The sequence below is a fragment of the Grammomys surdaster genome, unplaced genomic scaffold (assembly GCF_004785775.1).
Source record: "Grammomys surdaster isolate TR1022 unplaced genomic scaffold, NIH_TR_1.0 125925, whole genome shotgun sequence".
Classification (NCBI taxonomy): Eukaryota; Metazoa; Chordata; class Mammalia; order Rodentia; family Muridae; genus Grammomys; species Grammomys surdaster.
Window position 1 is genome coordinate 438342 of NW_021620749.1, and position 22322 is coordinate 460663.

Genomic DNA, 22322 nt, shown 5'->3' on the forward strand with positions numbered 1-22322 from the left:
GAGAGAATCAATTAAGGGAAGAGAGTTTGTAACAAAGCTGTCAGTGTCTGCCTATCAGTAACTGGGGATCAGCCACAGCTGGATGAGGCATTGGGTGGTCTATTCCTGCTGGGAGCCCACTCCCTAGGGTAATAAAAGCAGTTGTCTCTGACATCTTCAAATCTGGCCAGTTCACCATACAACTTCCACATTTATAAATACTTACTGGCTAATAGAAATATTTCTCCAGGTTCTATAAAATATATGCCAGTGTTCCATTCCCATTTTATGAGTCTCTGCTACTTTTTTTTTTTTTTTTTTTTTTACTGGATCCCTTTATAATTTTAAGAACTTCATCCAGAACAAAGTGCTAGGTGATTCTTGGTCTTTCCTGCTGGAAAGAGGAACATATTCTTAGATAGTTTGGTTTTGGGACAGATACTCACCTGATTTCTGAATCTGGAGTGCTCTGTCAAGATGGGGATAGCTTTCACTGTCCTACCCCTCTAGCTTCAAGTCATAATCTTTGGACTTTTGAAGGAGAGTGCTAGTGAGTTATTAAGCACAGATTATTAACCTTGGAGTGTTTGTATTGCCTTAAAATCCTCAACCTTTAGGCCAGCAAGACAGCTCTCTAAGGTAAGAGATGACCTGCATTCAATCTTTGTGGCCCACAGGGTAGAAGGAGGCAACCAATTCTCACAGGTTGTCCTCTGATCTCTGTTTACACACACGTGCAATATACACAATAAATAAATTAGTTTTAAAAAAATCTGAACATTTAGTGGCCCCTACTGAGGAGATCTGCTTCCAGAACATGATTTCTCTGTCATTCCTGAGGCCCATGAGAGCCTAAGCAGAAAGGGAGCTGGAGAGGTTTGGGGTAAGAACCATTAGATATGGATTAGGGTAACTGTGGCCTCCAGGAAAGGTCCAGTCACTGAGAGAGTGGGGAGAGTGAAGTCCTGACAGACTGCTAGGCTGTACTAGCAGTGCAGCCTGGGGAAGGTCATGTGAATGGACTGAGTGGAAGGATTGATACCCGAGCAGAGGATCCTGCCCTTTTCACATTTACACAGCACATACTTTGGAGCCCCAAGTTCCCCTGAAAGGGCACCTGTTCCCTCAGCACGCAAATGCACACACTCTATAGGGATGCTTACTCTGGGCTAACATCACCCTGGTGAGAGCATACGGGTAAAGAAATGACAACTATAGCTGCATGAGAGAAAGGACCCTGGAAGAGAATGGCCACAGGAGCCTGCATCATGGGTTCCTAGCAGTTTCCCAGATCAGCTGAAAAGTGTATGTACTACACCCAAGGTTGCACATAGGATCTGAATGTGAGGTCCCTTCAGGAGGTGAGTTCTCAGAGATGAGCTATTCTGAACCTTGACATCAGCCTGGCTTATAATTTTCACACCTCAAGGCTCAGGGAATGACCTAGAGGAGGAACTAGAGAATGGGATTCGCTCGGTGTGTGACTTTTGACCCCAAACTTGTATGTATTTTTTCCTTTGTTTTCTACAGAATCTTAGTTATTAGTCACCTTTTTTTTTTTTTAATTTCAAGGAACAAATAATGGAAACAAATGGACTAGGAAACCAAAATCAGTGAAACACAGATAGTTGAGCATTCTAGTAAATTCAGAAACAGAATCTAGTCGTTCTAAGTGAGTTGCTCCAATGCCAGAGTACTAAGCAATCTGCTGGCTCTCTCCCTGTCTTCTGTGAATGATGCTAACTTTCTAAACCTTTAGGATGAATGAGAGCTATAACTGATTTAATCTCCTTTCCCATCATTTAGGGGTCGCCTCCAGGAATTGGACCTTACTATGAGAACCATGGGTATCAATCTGAGCACATCTATCCCCCAAGGCCACCTGTGGCTCCCAATGGCTACAACTTGTATCCAGCCCAGTGCTACCCATCTCCAGTGCCCCAGTATGCTCCGAGGGTTACAACGCAAACCTCAACACCTGCCATCCACACACAGCCCAAATCCTCAGGAACACTGTGCACCTCAAGTAAGACTCTAGCATTGTACCACAAGGGACCACAGTTTCTGGTTCTGCATTCTCTTGTGGTCTCTTATTTCTCCTACCTTGTCAATAACACTGCACTGCCATCAGAGCCAATATTTCCTACCTGCCTTCCACTCTGCCTTACCTCTCTTTGGCAGGGACCTTCTTCTCCCCATGGCCTTTGGTGCAGCACTACTGTATGCTTGCCCAGCTCAGTTGGACTGTTAGGGCATAATTTCTCAGTCCCTTCTTGCCTCTGTGCTTATGGATGTGTTGTCTTGAATCAACCGTAATCCCTCAAGGTTGGGACTGAACTGTCTTACATGTGATTGATGTGCTCAGAATACAGCAGGCTCAGGGTTAAGGTAGCTCCTGTGACTAGTCAGAGACCTGTTGCCACTCTCATATCTGACAGTACTCGCTCTAGCAGAAGAAGGGTCTTCCCCACGAGGGGGGTTTCTCCCCTTCCAGGGCCTGTCCACATACTTTTTAGGGGAGCCGGGCTGCCCCTCCCATGGCACAAATACTCTCCCACCCCTGGATGTATCATGTCTTCCCCATAGCTCCTTAAATCCCCACCCCCGTAGCCCCAGAACAGTGCTGAAGGTTGAATATGAAAGCTGAATCTCTTTACCTTCTCCTTTGGCCTTTTTACTCAATGGTTATTCTCACTATCCAGATTCCTTACCTCTATGTTCCTCCACCTTTTAATTTGCGATGTTCCCAGTGTTGTCTCTCTTTTGTAAAGGACACCAGTGACTATTAATAAGCTATTTTTTATATTTATTTTTTAAAAGTGTGTGTGAGAGCACGTGTATGTTACATGTGTGTTGGTGTCTATGGAAGAAGGTGTTGGAATCCTCTGAAGCTGGAGTCCCAGGTATTGTCGGTGGTTGTAAAAACTCAACACAAATGCTGGAGACTAAATTTGGATCGTCTGGAATAGCAATAGATGATCCTAACTGATGGATATCTCTCCAGCTCCACACCAGCTTTTTAGCGGATAGTCTCTGATTTATGAAATGAGCACCCGTCTGTGTTTCATGTATAGTTCAAGGTTGATAAGGAAGTGAATCCTGTGGGCCACCCATCACTTCATCAGCAAGTGATAGGCCTTGGGTCTCAGGAATCTGTCTGTCTTACTTGGACATTCTGACTTCCCTGCTGTCCCTCTCTTCTTCTGAGTGGCTCTTCTGTCCTTTGCTCTTCTCCACCTCTAGTCACTTGCTCTCTTTCCTGTCTCCATGAATCGTTTTGTTTTAGCCCAGCCGAGGTGCAGAAGACCTGACCTTTACTCACCATGCTGGCTGGAAGAAAGTCAGGACAAGGAACTGTTAGTTGTCAGAAGCCAAAGAGTCCCGTATAAGGTTGTACCTCCAAAAAGACTGTCCTGCCTTCAGTGGTCAGCCCAGAAGGCAGAAGGGTCCCAGTGTGCTCTACTGAATACTTTTGCTTTCCCAGGGAGTAATCAGGAAGTGACAGATAAGGGGTAGGACATGTTAGTTTTCTGCCAGTTGCCTGTAAATAGGAAGGATACACACCGAGGTGTAATTTTCCACTGTAAACCTGCATTATAAAACCTCTGGCTGTGCTTTGATAAAATCACTTTCTGATTGGCCAGCCTTTCAGACTAAAGTCTTGGGCTTCCCACCATTAGCCTGCCAGAAGTACAGACTGATGTCTATGTCCCATGAACTGGAAAGTAGTTTAGTAATTTTATTTTATTATTTTTTTGCACTCACTTTGACAATGTTTTTAAAATCACTGGGGTAACTCAGCAGTAAAGAACACTAGCTGTCCTCACAGAGCACCTGAGTTCCTCTACAATCCCAGCTGGAAGGAATCCTATATTATCTCCTGGCCTCTGAGGGTGTACACACACACACACGCGCCACAAAAAGAAAAATGAAACAAGTTGTTGCTATTAAGACATGATATTAAGCTCTGAACTTGTGTCCTACATTATGCTGGTAGCACTAGTTTAGAAGTCAGGAGTGTAAGGACATTTTGCTTTGGGTTTATCCGTTTGCTTTAACAACTGTCCTGGAACTTACCCATTTGAGTGGCAGGGTATGCACCTGCAAGAGCCTTTAAAGATCAAAGTCAACAGTCTTGTGATACAGAGATGCCATAGGGCTGAGTCAACAGGCTCTGCTGAGAAGGATGGCTATAAATGAACAATGGCCCAAGATTGAACCTTCCGAGTCTATGCTGTGCAGACCGTAGCTGGTGACAAATGCCTGTTCAGAGGTGAAATGGGGGTTTCTTGCTGCACACATGGTCCTGAGCAAACCAGCCAGATTGTGACTCTGCACATGCCCCAACAAGAGGTGAAGGACACCTGATTTAATCTCCCCTACTCACCAGCCAAGTTACTGATTCAGTGTTTGTTTTTTCCCCGCTGAGCTAGGTTCCTGAACATGCTAGGCAAATGTTTACCACTGAGCCACATGGGCAGCTTTAAGCAAGTTATTTTATCTCAGATATAATGGCATGCAGATAAGTTGTCCAAAGAGGAAAGTGTGTTTGGTAGTTCGTCAGGTGAACCATAAGGAATTTCTCTTGTGGGTTTCTTGGTGGCTCCGCCCTGGTGCCTGAAGGCACCGTCACCCCTCATTGCGTTTTGATAAAATCGCTGCCTTGCGAGGTTTTCAGACCCAGGCCTCCCCTGTGAGGCTGCTGAGAGTACAGATTGCCCACTTTACCATAAGAGCACAGTCCCTGGTGACGAGGATGAGGACCAATACCCAGGCATTTTTTTTATACCATCAGCAGGATGTAGTAACCAGATGAAAGCAAGTCTTTCAGTCCTAAGCAGGTCAGCTTGGGTGTTTTGGCTCCAGAGCCCAAACTGAGCCTGCCCTGCTGACTTCTGGAAGCACAGTGGCACTGCAGCTGGAGTCCCCAGGCCTGAAGGCTCTTTCTAGCCCGAGAGTGTCCATTGCAAAGATGTTTCCCCTGCCCTGTATTCTATCTCTTAGCCTGTCTTCCAAGGAAAGCTCCAGGAACCCCACCCCTGTGAGACTGGGAACTCACCTGGAGAGGGAGCTGCTGGGAGTGACCAACCCCTCACTGTTAAGAGGCCAAATTTCAGACTCTCCAGGGTCCCTTCTCTGACATCTGGCTCTTTCTTTAAACCTTTATCCTACTTTTGGCTTAAACTTCTGTCCAGCAGTGCTACCCCTGTTTGCTATGGCTGGAAGATATCAGTGACTTATTGGAAATAATTCTCTAAATTATTTTTATTCTTAGCTGAATTTTTATTCTTTCTTTATGAGTGCCTGGACATACATATGTGCACCAAGTGCATGTAGTACCCACAGAGGCCAGCAGAAGGCACTAGATCCCATGAAACTGGAGCCATAGTCAGTTGTGAGTCACCAAGTATGTGACTTCTGCAAGAGCAGCAAGTGCTCTTAACTGCTGATCCATATCTCCAAACAAAGGGTGCCTTCTTTGCTTTTTGTTTGTTTGCTCGTTTTAAACATTTATTTATTTATTTATTTATTTATTTATTTATTTATTTATTTATGTACCACAGAGTGTGTAGAGGTCAGAGTAGTCTGTTGGATTCAGCCCTGTCCTTCTACCATGTAGGTTCTGGGGACCGAACTTAGGTTATCAGGCTTGGCAGTAAGTGCCTATATCTGCCAGACTATCTTGTAACCCCCCCTCCAGTGGCAGCTGAGTATTTCAATTTATGCACTTTAGTTTAATTCCACTTAACCGTGATTACTGAAAGTGTCAATAACAGTAAGTGGCTAGTGGCTGTCAAATCTACAGGGTTCTTTTAACAGCCATGGGATGTAGAAAGAATCTCTTAAGCATCACCTGTCAATAAAAACCGATGACCAATGAGCTGCAGCAGGAATTAGAAGTTGGGACATCTGGCAAGGAAAGAGAGAAAGGAATTCTGAGAAATAGTCAGATGGGGGAGATTTGCCTCTAATTCTGGAGGAGACAGTTATATAAACCCTAGGAGAGGTAACTAACCATGTGGAAGACATGATAGAATCTATAGGGTAATTGGGTTATGAGTTATGTTAGGGAACAAGACAAAACTAATGGCCTAAGCATTTATTTATAAATAATTTGCCTCAGAGTCGTTATTTCTGGGAACAAAGTGGCCAGGAGGAAAAGCCCAAAGTCATCTTAGAAAGGTTAGGTGCCTTACCTGGAGCCCCCTGGGAGCCCCATGATGTTTTTGGGGACAATATTATATGACTCATACTTGCAGTTGCTGAAACCAGGCAGCTCTCCTCTTTGAGCTGTTTTTTATGTGAACATTGGCTCGTTTTCAAACACTTCCTGAGGTGTCCTGATGTTTTAAGAGCTTAGCATTGCTGGATTTCATGTCAAGTTGGAGCTTCAGTTCCCATTCTCCAAGCATATGTTTTCATGCTACAAAAGCATCAAGACTCTCAAAGTGGTGCCCTTAACATTCAAACTAACATCTGTATGTGTGTGGCAATACTGTTTCTTAGGGCGGTTGTGTAGCTCAGTGTTAGAACACTTACCTAGAATGGGTGAAACATTGGGTTTGATCCTTAGCCTCATAAAAACAAATGAATAAATCAGTGCCTTTTCTAGCCCTAATGTGGTATATAGATGGACCCATGTACAGTAGCAAAACTAGGACTTTTGGCTGCATGACAATGTTAATGTGTACTCATAAAATCATTCTGATCGTTCTGTTTCTCAGGCTCAGTGTGGTATTCAATGAGGAGCTTGCAGAATCTAGTACTTTATGAATAGGCTTCAAACTGGGTGGTTTTCCCAGCTTTAGGTAATGTAAGAGTTCTAAGCTAGTTTCAAGGTGCCCAGGTTAAGCTGACCTGGTTGCTATGTGTAGCAACTGTACTTTGGACTTGGACTTCTGAGATCCTCCCCTCCTGCTTCTCCTCCTCCTCTTTGTTGTATTCCAGGCTGGCCTTAAACTCTTGCCCCTGTTCTCACCTCCTGAGTACTGGAGTTACAGGCAAGCCTGTGCAATCATGCCCAGCCTGACATGTGATATTTTCAAGTTAAATGACTCTAAGCATGGTGGAAGGACCATCTTCTTACAGCACTGATCTGAGCATTCCTCTCTTCCGCAGAGTCTAAGAAATCGCTGTGTGTCGCCCTCGCCCTGGGCACTGTCCTCGTGGGTGCTGCTGTGGCTGCTGGTTTGCTTTGGAAGTTCTGTAAGTTTTGGGTTGGATGCTGCTCCTGTGTGTGTGGCTGTGACTGTAACCCTTCTCCCCAGGCTAGAGGAGCCACCTGATCATCCCAATTTGACTTCCCTTGAGGCCAAGGCTGCCTGTCCTTTCCTCCCCTTTCTCCATGCACAAGTTTAACAGTGTACTCTTGCTTCCCTAACTGATGGCTTGTGGGAATCCTAAGCTAGTTCTCCCATTCAAGTAGCAATCATGCTGTACCCTGCTGAGCTTCTATACACTTCCTCCAACAAGACCACACCAATTCCAACAAGGCCGCACCTCCTCATGTTGTCATTTCCCATGAACCAAGCTTATTCAAACCACTACACGTGGCACTGGCATGTTTCTTCCTTATAAGGAGGTGGTTTCTCCTGTTCCCTGGACTTGAGGGTGAATGACAAGACTCCTAAGGGCTCTGTAGTTCCTTGGATACTCAGCCTGATGAGTTTTCCTCCCTTACTCCCAATCCAGTGTCAGGGGACAGCAAGTGTTCTACATCCGAGATGGAGTGTGAGTCTTCAGGGACATGCATCAGCTCCTCTCTCTGGTGTGACGGGGTATCACATTGTCCTGACGGGGAAGACGAGAACCGGTGTGGTGAGTTGGTCCTGGCTCAGAAAGCACTGGGCTCTGTATCTCTGCCACAAAGCAACAGCTGGGGACAGCCAGGCACGGTGCTGAGCCCAGGCTCAGGATTGTGTTTTTGGCCCTGCAGCTCACAGAGTGATAGGGAGGGGAACAAAACCAGCAAGGACTCAGTAATTCGAACACACATGTTCCCAACTGCCATTGGATGGCAGTTAAAACAAGCAGGCTGGTGAAAATAAGTTAGGGTGCACTATTCTGGTTTTAAAATGAGTGTCTTTAAGGTCGTGTCTACTGTGACAGACACAGTATATTATATATTTGCTTTTTTTCTTTAAATTATTTACTTAATAACTGACAAGCTAAGCTTGTGTCACGTTTGTCAGGTATAGTGTGATGTCTCTATACATGTACCCCTATGGATGGGGCAGTCACGCTGCTTACCATATATCCCCTGTGCTCTTATGGTGGACTTCTGTGGTCTGTCTTTGAATGGACAGTGCTGTTAACATTTATCATCATCTTGTACTATAGATCGCTTGAATTCATTCTTCCTATGTTATTAATATTTTGTGTATTTTGACAAGCTGTCCCCAACCACTCCTGTGCAGCACCACTCTGGTGAGCACTACTCTGATCTCAGCTTCAGTGACTATGACTTCTGGATCCCACATCCTTGTGGCGCTTGCCTCTCTGAACTGACTTACTTCCTTAGTGCAAAGTTCTTCAAGCTTGTCTGTATTGTCACAAGTGGCAGGGCTCCATCCTTTTTATAGCTGGATTCTAGTCCGTTGTGTACATGTACCACATTTCTATGCACCAGCTGATGGATGTTTATTTCCAGAAGTTGGATTGCTTGTTCATGTGATAAAATTCTGTTTTAGTGGTTTCAAGGAGCCTCCATATTGTTTTTCATTACTGGTTAGACACATTACAAGCCTATTGCTGATTTCAGAGGCTCTCTTCACCCTCACCAGCACAAGTTATGTTCAAAATTTTAATGATAGTTGTTCTGTTAACAATGGGCACAAGGTAATATCCCTTTGAAGAAGTTTTAATTTTGTATTTTTAAAATTAAAAAAAATATATATTCACTTACTATGTGTGTGGCAGGAACAGTGATGCCATGGTGCATGTGCGGAGGTGGAGGACAGCTTGCGGGAATTGGATCTCTCCTTTCACTATGAGGATTCTGGGAGATCAAATTCAGCTTGATGACAGGCTTTCTAACCCACGGAATCTTCTTGAATGCATGTGTCTTTCTTGTGCTGTTAATTTTTGAAGCTGACTTCAAGGACAGTCAAGAGGCTGGGCCCGAGATAGACACCTTTCTTGGAGCAAGGTTGTGTTAGTCATGTTCCAGAGTCTCAAGCTAAACCATTTGATATCCTGGCACTGTGAGCCAAGCCTGCTGTCTGGCTGCTCCATGTTGAAGGGGTGATGAGGTGACACAGACCCTGGGTTTCCCTGGCTCTGCAGTTGACAGTGAACTGTCAGCTGTCTGTCTTGCTGCCTGCAACAGCTGTCTTGTCCGGCTTTTTTGACTTTCTTAGAACTTGTTCCACAAGCACTGCTCGTGCCCAGGGGCTGAAGCCAGCCATGGCTCCTCTCTGACTTCCTGTGAAGTTCAGATGTGTCCTAACCCAGGAGCCATTCTCCAAAATGGGTAGTTCATATTGCTTTCTGAGTCTCTCCAGGAATCTCCCAAACTTTGCTGTCTCCATCCAAGTGGTCTCCAGTATTCTTGGAATTTAGAGACCTAATTATCCAAGGTGGGTTTTATTTATTCAGAGCTGACTTTGGGTGGGGCAGCTTTCTGCTGCATCCTCACCTCTTTGCCCTGCATGAATTAGAATCTGTGGCATTGGTCATGGCTCAAAGAAATTCCCATGGAGGAGCATGGGTCCCGGCTGATAGTTCACTTGAGTGGACCGATGCCTGTTCTGTGCCCCCTGGTTCCTCATCAGATGTGTGCTTGGGAGATACAGTGCTCCCAGCTTAAGATGGCTCTTTCCCTTTCTTTGGGTGACAGCAAATGTCTTAAGAGGCCAGTATCTGTGTTGAGAATGGCTAAAGTGTCATGTGCAGTAGATATCACTGCATTTCTGCTCCTGTGTATATGTGAGCACATGTGTATATATAAACTTTCATTTTATTTTATTTCAACACTAGATAGAAACCAGGACCACACACATGGAAGGCCAGCATTCTACCACTACCATGCATTCCTGTGCATACACTACTTTTTTTGAGGCAGGGTCTCATTAAGTTACCCAGGCTGGTCTCAACTCATGATTCTCATGAAGGCTAGATTTCAATGCCCAGGATGTAATGTGAGTAGACAGTAGGATACCTTCTTAGGAGCCGAGCTGCTAGGAAGGCCTTTCCATTTGAGATTTGGGTTTGTGCAGTTTGCATATAAAAGGGGCAAATGACTGGCATGGTGTGTGTTCCATGTAGATGGGAATAGCATACTTACATCCTCTCCTTCATGTCTGCTATTAAATGCACATCTAAGAATGTGCATGGAAACTGGGCATCCTTGTGCATGCCTCTAGTCCCAGCATTCAGGAGGCAGAGGTGAGCAGATCTCTGTGAGTTCAAGGCTAGCCTAGTAGCCTGGTTTACAAGACAAGTTCCAGCACAGCCAAGGCTGTTACACAGAGAAACCAAGTCTCAAAAAGCCAAAAAGGGGAGGGGGGTATAGATATGCATGGCACTTTCTTCCCAAGGGTAGGGCATGTGTGAACACCAGAACCCACCAGTTCCTTTTTCATTTTATCGAGTCTTTCTCAAAGCTGTCAGAGCGATTGTGGCCAACAGCCCTGTGCTAAGTCACTGACAGAGACAGTCCTAAGTGTCCTCACCATAGACAGAAGAAGGAACCTAGCATGAGGGAAGGAGGCAAACATGCTCCTTTGGTAGTGGAGATGTTTTGTGATGGACACTAACCAAATCGTCCCCTTGGACCCCACAAACATACACTTTGACTTGTCATTTATAGCCCTATAAGACTTAGGGGAAAAATCTCAACTCTTAAAAATATTTCCTTGGGGCCTGTTGCCTCCCTCTCGCTTCATCAGTGTGGGGAGGCAGACAGGAGGGACGACAGCCACCCCTCATGCCACTGTCCCTACCCCACCACGCAGGAATTCCATCACTAACTGTGGAAGCATACAGTTTCAGCCGCATTTCAGCACTTTAATTTTGAAAGCACCATTAGGCCATCCTGCCTCCAGCAGTCACCTGGACATTAATACACTGGTCCCTGGACCTTGTCCCTGGGAACCAGAGCCATGTCCCTGGTGTGACCATTTGGGATTTGACAAAGACACAGCACTGGTTGTGTACCTACACCCTGATTGCCCTGCTGTCCCCCGCATGCTCTTCTCCCTGCAGTGTCCTCTAGCAGCCTCAGATCTTTGTCTCCATAGCTTAGCTTTTTTGAATGTTCTGTGTTGGATGTTCTGTGAGGTACAGACCTTTTGGATTGAGTTGATTCTTTTTGTAGTATGTGGTTGGGATTTTCGTATGGCTTTTCATGGCTTTGTGGTTTCTCTTGGGTACCAACTGACATCCTATTGCCCAGCTTGTAGCAGATATATATATATCCATGAAAACACACATGCTCTGTGGCTTCACCCATCCCTGAAGACAGTTGGATCCCAGAGTGGTCACCCTCTGGGAGGGGACCCTAAGGTGTCAGGCTATTTGTCCAATGAGTCAGGGCCAGAATGAAAGATGAAAGTGAGAATTGAGCCAAGGCTTGACCAGAACCTATTGTTTTCCCTGGTCACATGGCCCTGTCTTTTGGCAGTAGACTCTCTTTGGTGTGGCACTATTTAGAAGATTCTTCTTGTAAACTCCTTACCTCCTGGATGACCCACCAGTTACCTAGGAGTCTGCTCTGAGTTAGCCACTCTCACACCTCTATCAGATGACAAGTCTTTTGAATGCTCAGATATACAGATCTCTCTGAAGACCAGAGCTGAGTAAGGAAGAGCCTAGCTGCATCTAAGTATGTTAGTCATGAAGTTAAAGAGCTGGTGTCTTTTGAAGCAAAATGTAAATGAACAGCTCAGCATTCCTGTACTAATGCTGGGGCACTTGTCAGGGACCTGGGTGATGTTCTGCCAGGGCTTGGGATTTGGATGTGAGATCAACTTGTTCAAAATGAGAGCTTAGTAGGAATTTTGTGTTGATCTGTATTTTATTCATTTTTTAAACCAGCCTTGCTCAGGTCCCAAGAAATTACTAACCACCCCCTTTTAATAATTTCTTTAAAAATAAATTTAGAAAAGTATGTGTATGTGTGTTTCTCAGTGTGTGTATGCCACATGAGTGCATTGTCCCAGGAGGCCAGAACAAGAAGGCATTGGATTCCCTGGAGCTGCAGTAAGAGGTTGTTTTTGAGCTACCCAACATGGGTGCTGGGAACTGAACTTGGGTCCTCTACAAGGGCACTATGTGCTCTTAATGACCCAAGTCATCTCTCCACCCCTTTCTTAGATTTTCTAGCCTAGACATTTCATGTGTTTGAGATTTCCAATTTCCTTCATTTTGTGTCTTGCCTTAAAGGCTCATTCATATAGTGGCTCCTGTCAGAGCTTGGCTCCTGTCAGAGCTTGGCTCCCATTGACAGCTGAGTGACTTTCCACTATGTTGCTTGGCTGTGGTATGTTTCCATTAATGTGATCACTGATAGGCTGTGGACCATTGTGAAGAATTTATGTCTGAATATCTATCTGGAATTCTTTTAGAATGCTTTCAATCATGGGAACGGAGATTCACGGTCCCTCTTTGTGTGCAGCCATGGCCTTAGGAAGAAGCTGTAGTGGTGTGTGTGGGCAGTGTTGGGGTAGGACAGCAACTAGAAGGTATAGGGTTAGAGTTAAGGACTCACAGAGCATCTTTCTCCTTGAACAGTTCGCCTCTATGGACCAAGCTTCATCCTCCAGGTTTACTCATCTCAGAGGAAAGCCTGGTATCCCGTGTGCCAGGATAATTGGAGTGAGAGCTATGGGAGAGCAGCATGTAAAGACATGGGATACAAGTGAGTATGGCAGCCCAGAAAGGACACAATACCACCATAATGACACTGAAAGACTGTCTCTACAGCTCTGTGTATGTGTCAGGGACTAGATGCTATAGACACTTGTTACCCTCCAAAAGCTGGTCCTACAACCCCATCGCCCGACACTGTCAACCTAGCCTCACTGCACCTGTCCTGCATCTTTCATGGCTACTTAGGGATGCCCATGGAGTGCTGGGGTGCCAGGAGAAAGGGTGCAAAACAAGAAAAATAGGTCACATTCTGTCCTTGGAGTTAGTCAAATGAGCTGACCCTTTTTTCTGTTCACTGTAAGTGGGAGCCACCAAAGGCTTGGGGCATGGAAGAGACCTGTGTCTTGGAAGAGACAGAGTCACACTTAAGAATTCCTTTCTGCTGGGTGATGGTGGTGTACATCTTTAATCCCTGCACCTAAGAGGCAGAGGCAGGTGGATCTTTGGTATTGAGGCAAGCCTGGTCTGCATAATGAGTTCTAGAAAAGCCTGGGTGACACACAGAAATATGATCTTAAAAAAAAAAAAGAATTTCTTCCTGTGTGCAGCAACCAGAGACATTGGACAGGGTTGAGATGGAATATTGGCGTATCTTCCACCATCTTCCTGGCCAGGGGCTCCAGCATTGCCCAGTGCCTTCTGTTATAAAAAAGCACTTGAGGTTGGGTACTTTATAGGGAATGGAGGTTCATTTTAGCCCACCATTCTGAAGGAAATCAAAGATCGTGTGCTGGCTTCTTGTGAAGGCCTTGTACTGTTTCACCCCATGGTAGAAAAGTAGGAGAGTCGATGAGCACATGTGGTGGGGAGGACTGAGAGGCCTGGATCTGCTGTGTTCTACAGAGACTTAAAAGTCAACCCCCTAGAACAGAATTGATCCCTTTGTGGGAGTGGAGTTGCTGCTACACAAATGTTTCTTAAAGTTCCTGTCACATCTCAACACTGCTGAATCAGAGTCCTCTTAGCAGACAAACCATATCCAGACTATGGCTCTCATAAAGAATGGCAGGCTTTAAGCCTGGGAAGACAGCTATGGTTTTAATGAGGATTTTTCTTTCATGGGGTCACCATGAGTTCCTATGCACAGTAGGGCATTCTGTTTGCCAGTTCTCAAAGGTGAATTGGTCTATGGTATGAAGGTTAGGTTCTTAGCGAATGAGATGCTTCAAAATGCCACCCTATGGGGTTAGGGAGATGACTTAGTGGGTCAAGTGCTTGCCACAAAAACTTGCGAACCTCAGATTGATTTTCAGCACCCACGTGAAAGCTAGCTGTGGAGGCAAACTGAAATCTGCAATGAGGAGGCAGAGACAAGAGAATCTTTTGGGTTTGCTGCACAGGCAGCCCAGCTGAATTGATGATATCCAGGTTCAGTAAGAAACCCAGGCTCAAAATATAAGGTAGAGGGGACTAGGAAGACTGATCAACAGTTAAGAGAATTGGCTCCTCTTCCAGAAAAATTGAGGCCAGTTCCCAGCACCCACATAGTGTCTCACAACCATCTGTAACTCTAGTTCCAGGGGATCCAGTGCCATTTTTTGGCCTCTAAGAGTACTAGGGATATGTGGGATACATAGACATATATACAGACAGACACATAAAAACAAAATACTTTAAAAATATAAATATAAGGTGGAGAGCAACTGAGATAGATATAGTGTTGACCTGACTCAGTTTTTAGGTACACAATGATACCCCCAAATCCAGAACCAGTGGAAATTTTATTACCAGGTAAGACTAACATCTCTACATTTTATTAGTCAGCGTGCAATCGGGCATCCTTAGCATCCTGTTGTCCTAGCTCACCCTGGGTCTGTTTCACGGCTGATGGGAGACTCTAACCTTACAAGGTTTCTGGATTGGACAATGGTTTTCACACAGCATGGATGAATTTGGACTTGAATTTTGTTTTCTAGAGTGTTCAGGTGTCCCTTTTAGTGCAATCCTCATCAAAGGGTGGCTTTGTGATTCAGAGTATGCTCTGTGAATTGACATGACTGAAGCATTATTTTCAGTAATATTTTTCTGTCTTTTTTGTGGCAGGAACAATTTGTATTCTAGCCAAGGGATACCAGACCACAGTGGGGCCGTGAGCTTTATGAAGGTGAACGTGAGTGCAGGCAACGTCGACCTCTATAAAAAACTCTACCACAGGTATGGAGGGCGCCTTTGATTTGCAGAATTTGAGAAGGATGAGGCAATTCCATAGGCACTGCCTTCCTGAGCTGATTTTTCTAGACTATGTTCTGGGTGGAGGTAGGAGGTGAGCTTCACACTGCTGGAGGTTAGAAACGGGACTTGCAGTGACCTTGACTTCATTCTTACAAACTTCTGTGACTTACATGGTACTTTGCCATTTTGGTTTCAGTCCCTACCTTCTGACCCCCTGTTAGTAATAACTAACATTGTGAAATGAGATTAGACTTTGGTTAGACGTTGTTGTTTGGTTGATCGGTTTTTGTTCTCCAGACACTAGAAGGTATGTCTACTGTGCTAGGGTATATGTTGGTTGGCTTTTAGTTACTATAACAAAATGCCTGAAGCAGACTGCTTTATAAAGAAAAGTGTTTTGTTTTTGTTTATATTGTATTGACTCATGCTTTTAGAAATAGAAGAGCCATATGTCATGACATGGCGCTAGCAGGGTCCCCGGGCTACATCTCAGCATGTAAGGGATGTTAAGCCCTGTGTGGCCTCTCTCCTTGTCCTTATGAAGTCACCAGGACTCTGTCACAGAGACTCCCCCATTCAATGACTCAATTTCACAAAGCTCCACTTTTGAGGCTCACAGTTACATCAAGTCTCTGAACTCAGTACCGTGACTCTGGGGCTTATTTTCTGCCATAAGCTCAGAGGGACAAAATGTATGACACTGTAGCATTGTGTACCAGGAATTCAAGAGACTCTCTGGCCCTTAACTCCAACCCATGACTGTCAGTGAGAAGACGACATGGGATAACATTTGGGGCTCTGGTACGAATGGCAAGTTCAGTAAACATTCGCTGTACCCAAACCATAGATAATAGGGCTGTTGACTGAGCTGTTGCCAGTTTGGAGGGGGTCATAGACAACCATCATTTGTGTGTGAGTTTACAGGGCCTTAGCTCTTTTCTGATTGTTTGATATTGGAGACCCATGATGTCTTCTTTGTGTAGAAATGTCTTCCCCCAGGGCCTCGTTGTTCTTCTCCAGGTGACTCAGCTGCCTCTAGGCCCAGCTGTCAGGTACTGCATATCAGGGCTGGAGAACTAATCACTCAATCCACATTTCTACTAAGTGGCTTGCCTTCCTGGTAGCCACTAGCCAGCGTGTCCTGATGTAGGCTGGCTATACCTGAGAATGTGGCCTGGCTGGCCTGGCTGGAGATCAGTACCCTGCCAGGTGTTCACCCAGACAGCAGGGCTTAGCACAGGAGACAGGGGGCTTTTTGTGAGTTGAATGGCTCTTTGTCTTCCACAAGGACTCAGGCCTAGAAGAGTCAGCAGGTGTAGATGGGAGGAAAGAGGAGGTGCAGGCTTCTGGTGCAGAAGGGAGCACAGTAGAAAGAGGTAGGCTCAGGTTGCCAGCCTAGGTGAGGGACTTCACAACTCCAGAGGTGGCTGACAGGAAAGCTATTGTCTAGTATTGGGCTTCTTAAAGTTATGACCCTTTTTCACTCAAGAAAATTTTATGTGACCTCAGGTATATGGGATTATAAGATAGGTATACACATCAAGTGTTTACTGGTAATAAATCATCAAGAAATTTATCTGCATAAAAATTTTTGTTTGTATGTATATATGTATGTATTCTGTGTGTATGATTTAAAGATGAAAGCAAATTTACATATTAAAATAAATGAGATAGATACATTTGTTTGTGTAGCTCAATATAACTTAAAAATATGAGAATTTACTTACATACACAGGAGTCCCTGCATTCTGCAGTTGAATCTGAATATTTTATACACAGAAATGAGGCATTACAGTAACATTCTACAGCTTGTTACACACAGAAGTCTAGAACCTCCAGTGAGGCATTTGCAGAGGGATTCATTGGTGCACATGGCCCAACTGGGTGCTCAGTACAAAGTGTCCATGGTATGTGTTCAGAGTCAAGGCTTTAGTGAAGTCATATGATGCAGAAATACCCTCTTTCCAATGCTCCCTTCTCGAGTCTTCCTACCTGGTACTCAGGGTGGGGAGCACAAGGTAGCCAGGACAGGTGATGATAGCTCCTTATTTGGGGGTTTAGAAAGGTCCTCATTCAGTGTGTGCATGGGTGACAGTGTAGTGGGTTTGTGCATGCGATGTTCTATCTGTCCAAGTGGCCTGGTGGGACATCCATGTTTGGGAAATCAACTGTTCCCCACAGAATCACAGTTGGCAGTTGATGCCATCAGGGCATGCTGTGGCCTCTTCAGCACACCAGGGACAGTGTCTATAGGACAGAACGCACTGATTCTTTCTCATGCACAATGTGGGAAGTTTGACTCCCAACTGAGTGGCTTTTTTTCTGTCCCTGGCAGAATGTTGTTATGTTGTGTGGTCTGTGGCTTACATGTAAAGCCATCCATGGAAATCAGAAGTTTCCAGACAACTTCCTAATGACACTACTGGATGACTGCTCATTTGTTTGTAACAGAGTCTTGCTGTGTAGCCCAGGCTAGCTCTGAAGTGGTGATTCTTCTGCCTTAGACTCTATAGCACTGAAATTTCCAGTGTTTGCCATGACACCCAAACTAGAGAATATTTTTAAATTATACAAGGACAGAAGTGAAAACTGAATTGCCCTCTCCCCAAAGCCATGATCCTAATGGGTGCCAAAGGTTGAACATTCTTGTCTGAGATGTTGGGAGCAGAAAGAATTTCAGAGTTCAGACTTTTCAATTTAACTTTCTATTGATTCTTTGTGAATTTTACACCATACAATCTAATTCCACTCATCTTTCCATTCTTTTATACCCACCCTTTGCCCTTGAACCCCACCCCACCACCACCACCAAAAGAAAAAAGATCTCATGTGGAAGCTGTAGTGTGTTGCCATGTGTCCCATAGCACACCCTTTTGTCCACACTTCTTTACTTGCAAATGTTCATTTTCAAGTCATCTGTCTACACTATGAGTACCGGATCCTTACCACGACTCTTCTCAGATATCCTGTTGTTGCCAAGGAGAGCCTGCAGCTTTGGTTCTGCAGGACTGGTTCCTTCATGGACTCCAGCAGCTCACTGATGGGGTAGATGTTGGGGTGAGCCAACTTAAAGCCTTAGGTCTGGATTTGTATAGTAGCTAAGTTGGTCTGCCAGCCAGTTCTCCCGCACCTACACCACCAAGGTGGGCTCTCTAGCACTGCCCCTGTCCAGGCAGGATGCAGGGCCCTCTCTCTAGAATGCTATAACCAGTGAGGGGCAGGGCCAGCTCTCCTGCCTGCAGATGGCAAGGGGGAGAGGAAGGGCATCTCTCCCTCACCTACCCACAAGATGGCTGACAAGTTGTAGGGTCAGCTTTTCTACACTCTCATCCTTGGGGCCAGCTCACCTGTGCCCCCTCAGAATTTAGACCTTTAAAATACTCATGTATGAGATATCTTTGGGCTAGGAATCAAATCTAAGGAATTCATTTGTTTCATGTATTCTCCTATTTATTAAAATTTATTTAGTCTGTGTATGTGGTGGGGTTGCTGTCATGGCACACATGCAGAGGTCAGAGAAACCAATCTTTTCTATGTGGATTTCAGGGATTAAACTCAGACTTTCAGACTTGGAAGCAAGTACCCTTACCCACTGAGCCATCTCTCTGGCTCTTGCATATACTTTATATGCATAAACTGAAGGTCATTGCATTCTAGCATGACTATGAAACTTCACATGTGGTTAGGTCATTTGTGGTATTGTGTAGGGGCTCCAAAGTTTGAAGATTTGGTACAGTGCAGATCAGGGATCAACTTGGGTTGTTGTCTTATTCTTCCTGTTGAGAAGAGGCAAAGAGAGGGTAAGCATCACACCCAAGGTTGCATAGTCTGGTACTGACTGAATCCACTCTTTGCCACTGTCTTAATGCAGGTCTAGTTGTATCAGTAGTGTCATTAGTAGTGGACAAGAGGCAACGCTAAGAGAAGACACAGTGTCTCTCCCTGCCTATGGTAACCAGAGTCCCTTCTTCTTTTCAGTGACTCATGTTCATCCGGCATGGTGGTTTCTTTGCGCTGTATAGGTGAGTGAGTACTTCCCAATGGTGCTTTTCTATGTTTCTGAGTAGGATCCAGTCTGTGATTTGGGGGAAATGTCCCTGGGTCTTGGGAAATGGTGAGAGAAGGCCTCCAGAAACCAGCAAAGATGTGCCTTGAGGCCTCTTGGTTACACTAGGAACTCGATTTTGAAGTTTTGCTGCACTGTAGTGTAGATGATGGCTGGACAGGCCTTGTTTTTAGGTGCCACAATGAATAAGGGGCCTTAGTGGATCCTCCTCTATGAAACAGGAGGATGGTTAGCAAGTTGAATGTGAGCCTGAAGCATCAGTGACCTGGCCTAGACCAAAGCCAGAGCAGTATCATTCAGTCTTCCACTGGACACAGCTTCCTGAGGAGAGCCTAACATCAAGCATGCCTGTGTGCTTTCTGCCTTCCCTCAGGAGCTTGCATGGTGGCTATCTGGGGTCTCTCTGTGTCTGTCTGTCTGTCTGTCTGTCTGTGCACATGTATGCACGGGCACACACGGATGTGGATATTTGTGAATTATTCATGGACTAGATAAATATAGATGTCCCCCCTAGGCCTGGGACTTGAAGCCCACACTTTAGCAAGGAAGCTCTGAATCTCCTTAAGGCTTCCAGAAATCCTGCCCCATACTGTGCTGAGATGCACCAGGCCTGTTCAGCTAGTATCCCCACACCAACCATTAGCCTGGGGGCCTTCCAGCATATCAGGAAGTCTCTAACATCTACTTCTCATATTATCTTGGCTTCTCTCAACTGAGAACTTGACCCACAACTGTGAACTTTCTAGAGCTCTCTCTTCAGGCCAGCAGGGACTGTTCACCCTGAAGTAGATCTTATCCCTGCTCAGTAAAGAACCTCTGTGTCTTATTTCCTGGGGGATTGGCCTTCATTTGCCCTGATTGCCCCTCACTTACCTACTGACTCCCTTCACACGTGACCTCGCCTCTCGCTCACCTTTATACCACCTGCTGAAACCCTCACTTGCCTCCTCATTCATTCTCAGCCTTATCTACTTCCCTCTTTGCTCAAAAGTCTGGGGGTTGGGGTGCTGACTGTGTCAGTCTCCCTGAGGAACCTGTTACCCAGGACCTTCCTAATCCTGCCAGAGATCTGATGGAATCAGATAGCAATAAGAATTAGCCTGTGCTCCAGTCAGGGAAGGAGTGGTTCCTTGGGTACCAGTAGCCCCACTGCAAGGTGAGGCCAGGGAAAGGCAGCTGGGTGGAGCACATATGATTGGCTTTGTGCTGGCCTTGGTGTCTTCTGCTCTGTTGATTGACACCTGACATGTGCTTGTCACCCTCAGAATGTGGGGTTCGCTCAGTGAGACGCCAGAGCAGGATTGTGGGTGGATCGAACGCCTCACCAGGAGACTGGCCCTGGCAGGTCAGCCTGCACGTCCAAGGTGTCCATGTCTGCGGAGGCTCCATCATCACCCCTGAGTGGATTGTGACGGCCGCCCACTGTGTGGAAGAGTATGTCTACATTCTGTGAAGTCTGGGGTGGTAGAGTGGAGTCACATGGCCCAGACTTTTCGGTTTGGAGTGTGGTTCTACCACCATGTGACCCCCACCAAGCTGTGTGGAAGCTCCCATGTCCTGCTGGGGTGACAGAGCTGCTGGGTGAGGGATATGTGTGCTACAGATGCACAGCCTCATCCACTCATTACACAAATGTTCCCATGGTATCTCCTGCCCGCTCGCTGCTGCGCCCCAGCCTGGGATAGGGGTGATTATCAACAGCAGTGTGACTAGATGGGCTTCATCTCTAAGTTCTGAGAGCTCCTGCTCTATCAGTCTCATTTTTCCTGGATGCTAATTTCAGGGCAAAGCCCACTTTGACAACCTCACACTATCCTAGTAGGTTCTCTGGGAGCCTGTATAGATGCCCTCTGCCTTGGCATTGCCCTCACCGGTGGGCAGGAAAGACAATGACAACCATACGGCATAGTGTCAGCTCTTGCGAAAGACATTGTTCTCATTCTGGTTTTCTTTCTTACTTCCTCCATATTTTCTTTCCACGTCTTCCTCTCCAAGGGTTTTATTATGTAGCTCAGGCTGGCCTCAAATGAATAACTATGCCCCAGCCCCCTGAGTGTCCGGGTGTAACCCGCTTACAACAAATCACATCATTATCAGACAGATTTCGGGTACTTGCTGCCTCAACCTGGCTCAACTCCTGGCCCAGCCATTCTCTGGCTGTGTGGCCTTGGACAGATGATTAATGTCTTTTAGCCTGTTGCTACCACACAAGAGTGCCCTCCTCTTCTTCTTCCTAGTCACTTCTGGGAAGTTAGGGAAGCTATCTCTCCTGGGAGTGTACCTTCCTTCCTCACACATCCCAGATTCGACAGTCCCTCTGGTAGTTGAAGCTAAAAGTTCCAAAGAAAATCCCCAGATGAAAGAAAATCATGACCAGTATTAGACTCCAAGTATGTCCATCGGTACACATTTGTTAAGCACCTCCTGCACCCCCTGTGTCAGTAAATGCTCTGGCATATAAAGATTAGTGAGACCCAGTCTTGTCAGAATGTGATTTCAAGTATCACAGAGAGGTGTCAGCTCTATTTGTGGGCTGGTGCAGGAGATGGGAGAAGGAACAGAATCTTCGGGGAGCCATTCGGCAGTGGGGGGTGGGGTGGGAGGAAAGTCAGAAGGCCTCTGCCTCAGCCTTACTCTGTGGCATGAGTCTTCGTTTTACTCCAGGACTCAGCATATGTGTTTGTGAAGGGAACATCTCATATCTGTGGTCCTGAGTTTCCCTGTCTGTCCTTCTCTCTCTCAGACCCCTTAGCAGCCCAAGGTACTGGACGGCATTTGCGGGAATTTTGAGACAGTCTCTCATGTTCTATGGAAGTAGACACCAGGTAGAAAAAGTGATTTCCCATCCAAATTACGACTCTAAGACCAAGAATAACGACATTGCTCTCATGAAGCTGCAGACGCCTTTGGCTTTTAATGGTACGTGAGACTCAGCCCACTAGAGGGCAGTAGCACCCCCTGGTTGTATGGGGCAGAGCTGGCTTCAAACATTGCTTAGTGTCTGTGGGACATCCTCTCCAGCTGAGGCCGTACGGTTGATAATTTTTAAAAGGTTTAAATTTAATTTTTTAACTTTTATTTTATGTGCATGGGTGTTTTGCCTATAAGTATGTCTTTGTACCACTTGTGTGCCTGAAAAGAGTGTCAAATTTCCTGGGACAGTTGTGAGCCACCGAGTAAGTGTTGGGAATCAAACATGGGTTCTCTGGAAGAGCATCCAGTGCTCCTAACTACT

General features: G+C 45.7%; 1 protein-coding gene across 1 annotated transcript in view; it reads left to right on the forward strand.

Moving 5' to 3' along the window:
• The window catches only part of Tmprss2 (transmembrane serine protease 2), a 37611-nt gene that overhangs the window by 12578 nt on the left and 2711 nt on the right, over nucleotides 1-22322 (forward strand). The window contains exons 3-10 of the mRNA XM_028752540.1: nucleotides 1786-2005; nucleotides 7099-7185; nucleotides 7672-7797; nucleotides 12712-12838; nucleotides 14893-15003; nucleotides 19000-19043; nucleotides 20353-20521; nucleotides 21831-22006. Of these exons, the coding sequence (XP_028608373.1) occupies nucleotides 1786-2005; nucleotides 7099-7185; nucleotides 7672-7797; nucleotides 12712-12838; nucleotides 14893-15003; nucleotides 19000-19043; nucleotides 20353-20521; nucleotides 21831-22006 (1060 nt within the window). The remainder of the gene's footprint in view (nucleotides 1-1785; nucleotides 2006-7098; nucleotides 7186-7671; nucleotides 7798-12711; nucleotides 12839-14892; nucleotides 15004-18999; nucleotides 19044-20352; nucleotides 20522-21830; nucleotides 22007-22322) is intronic.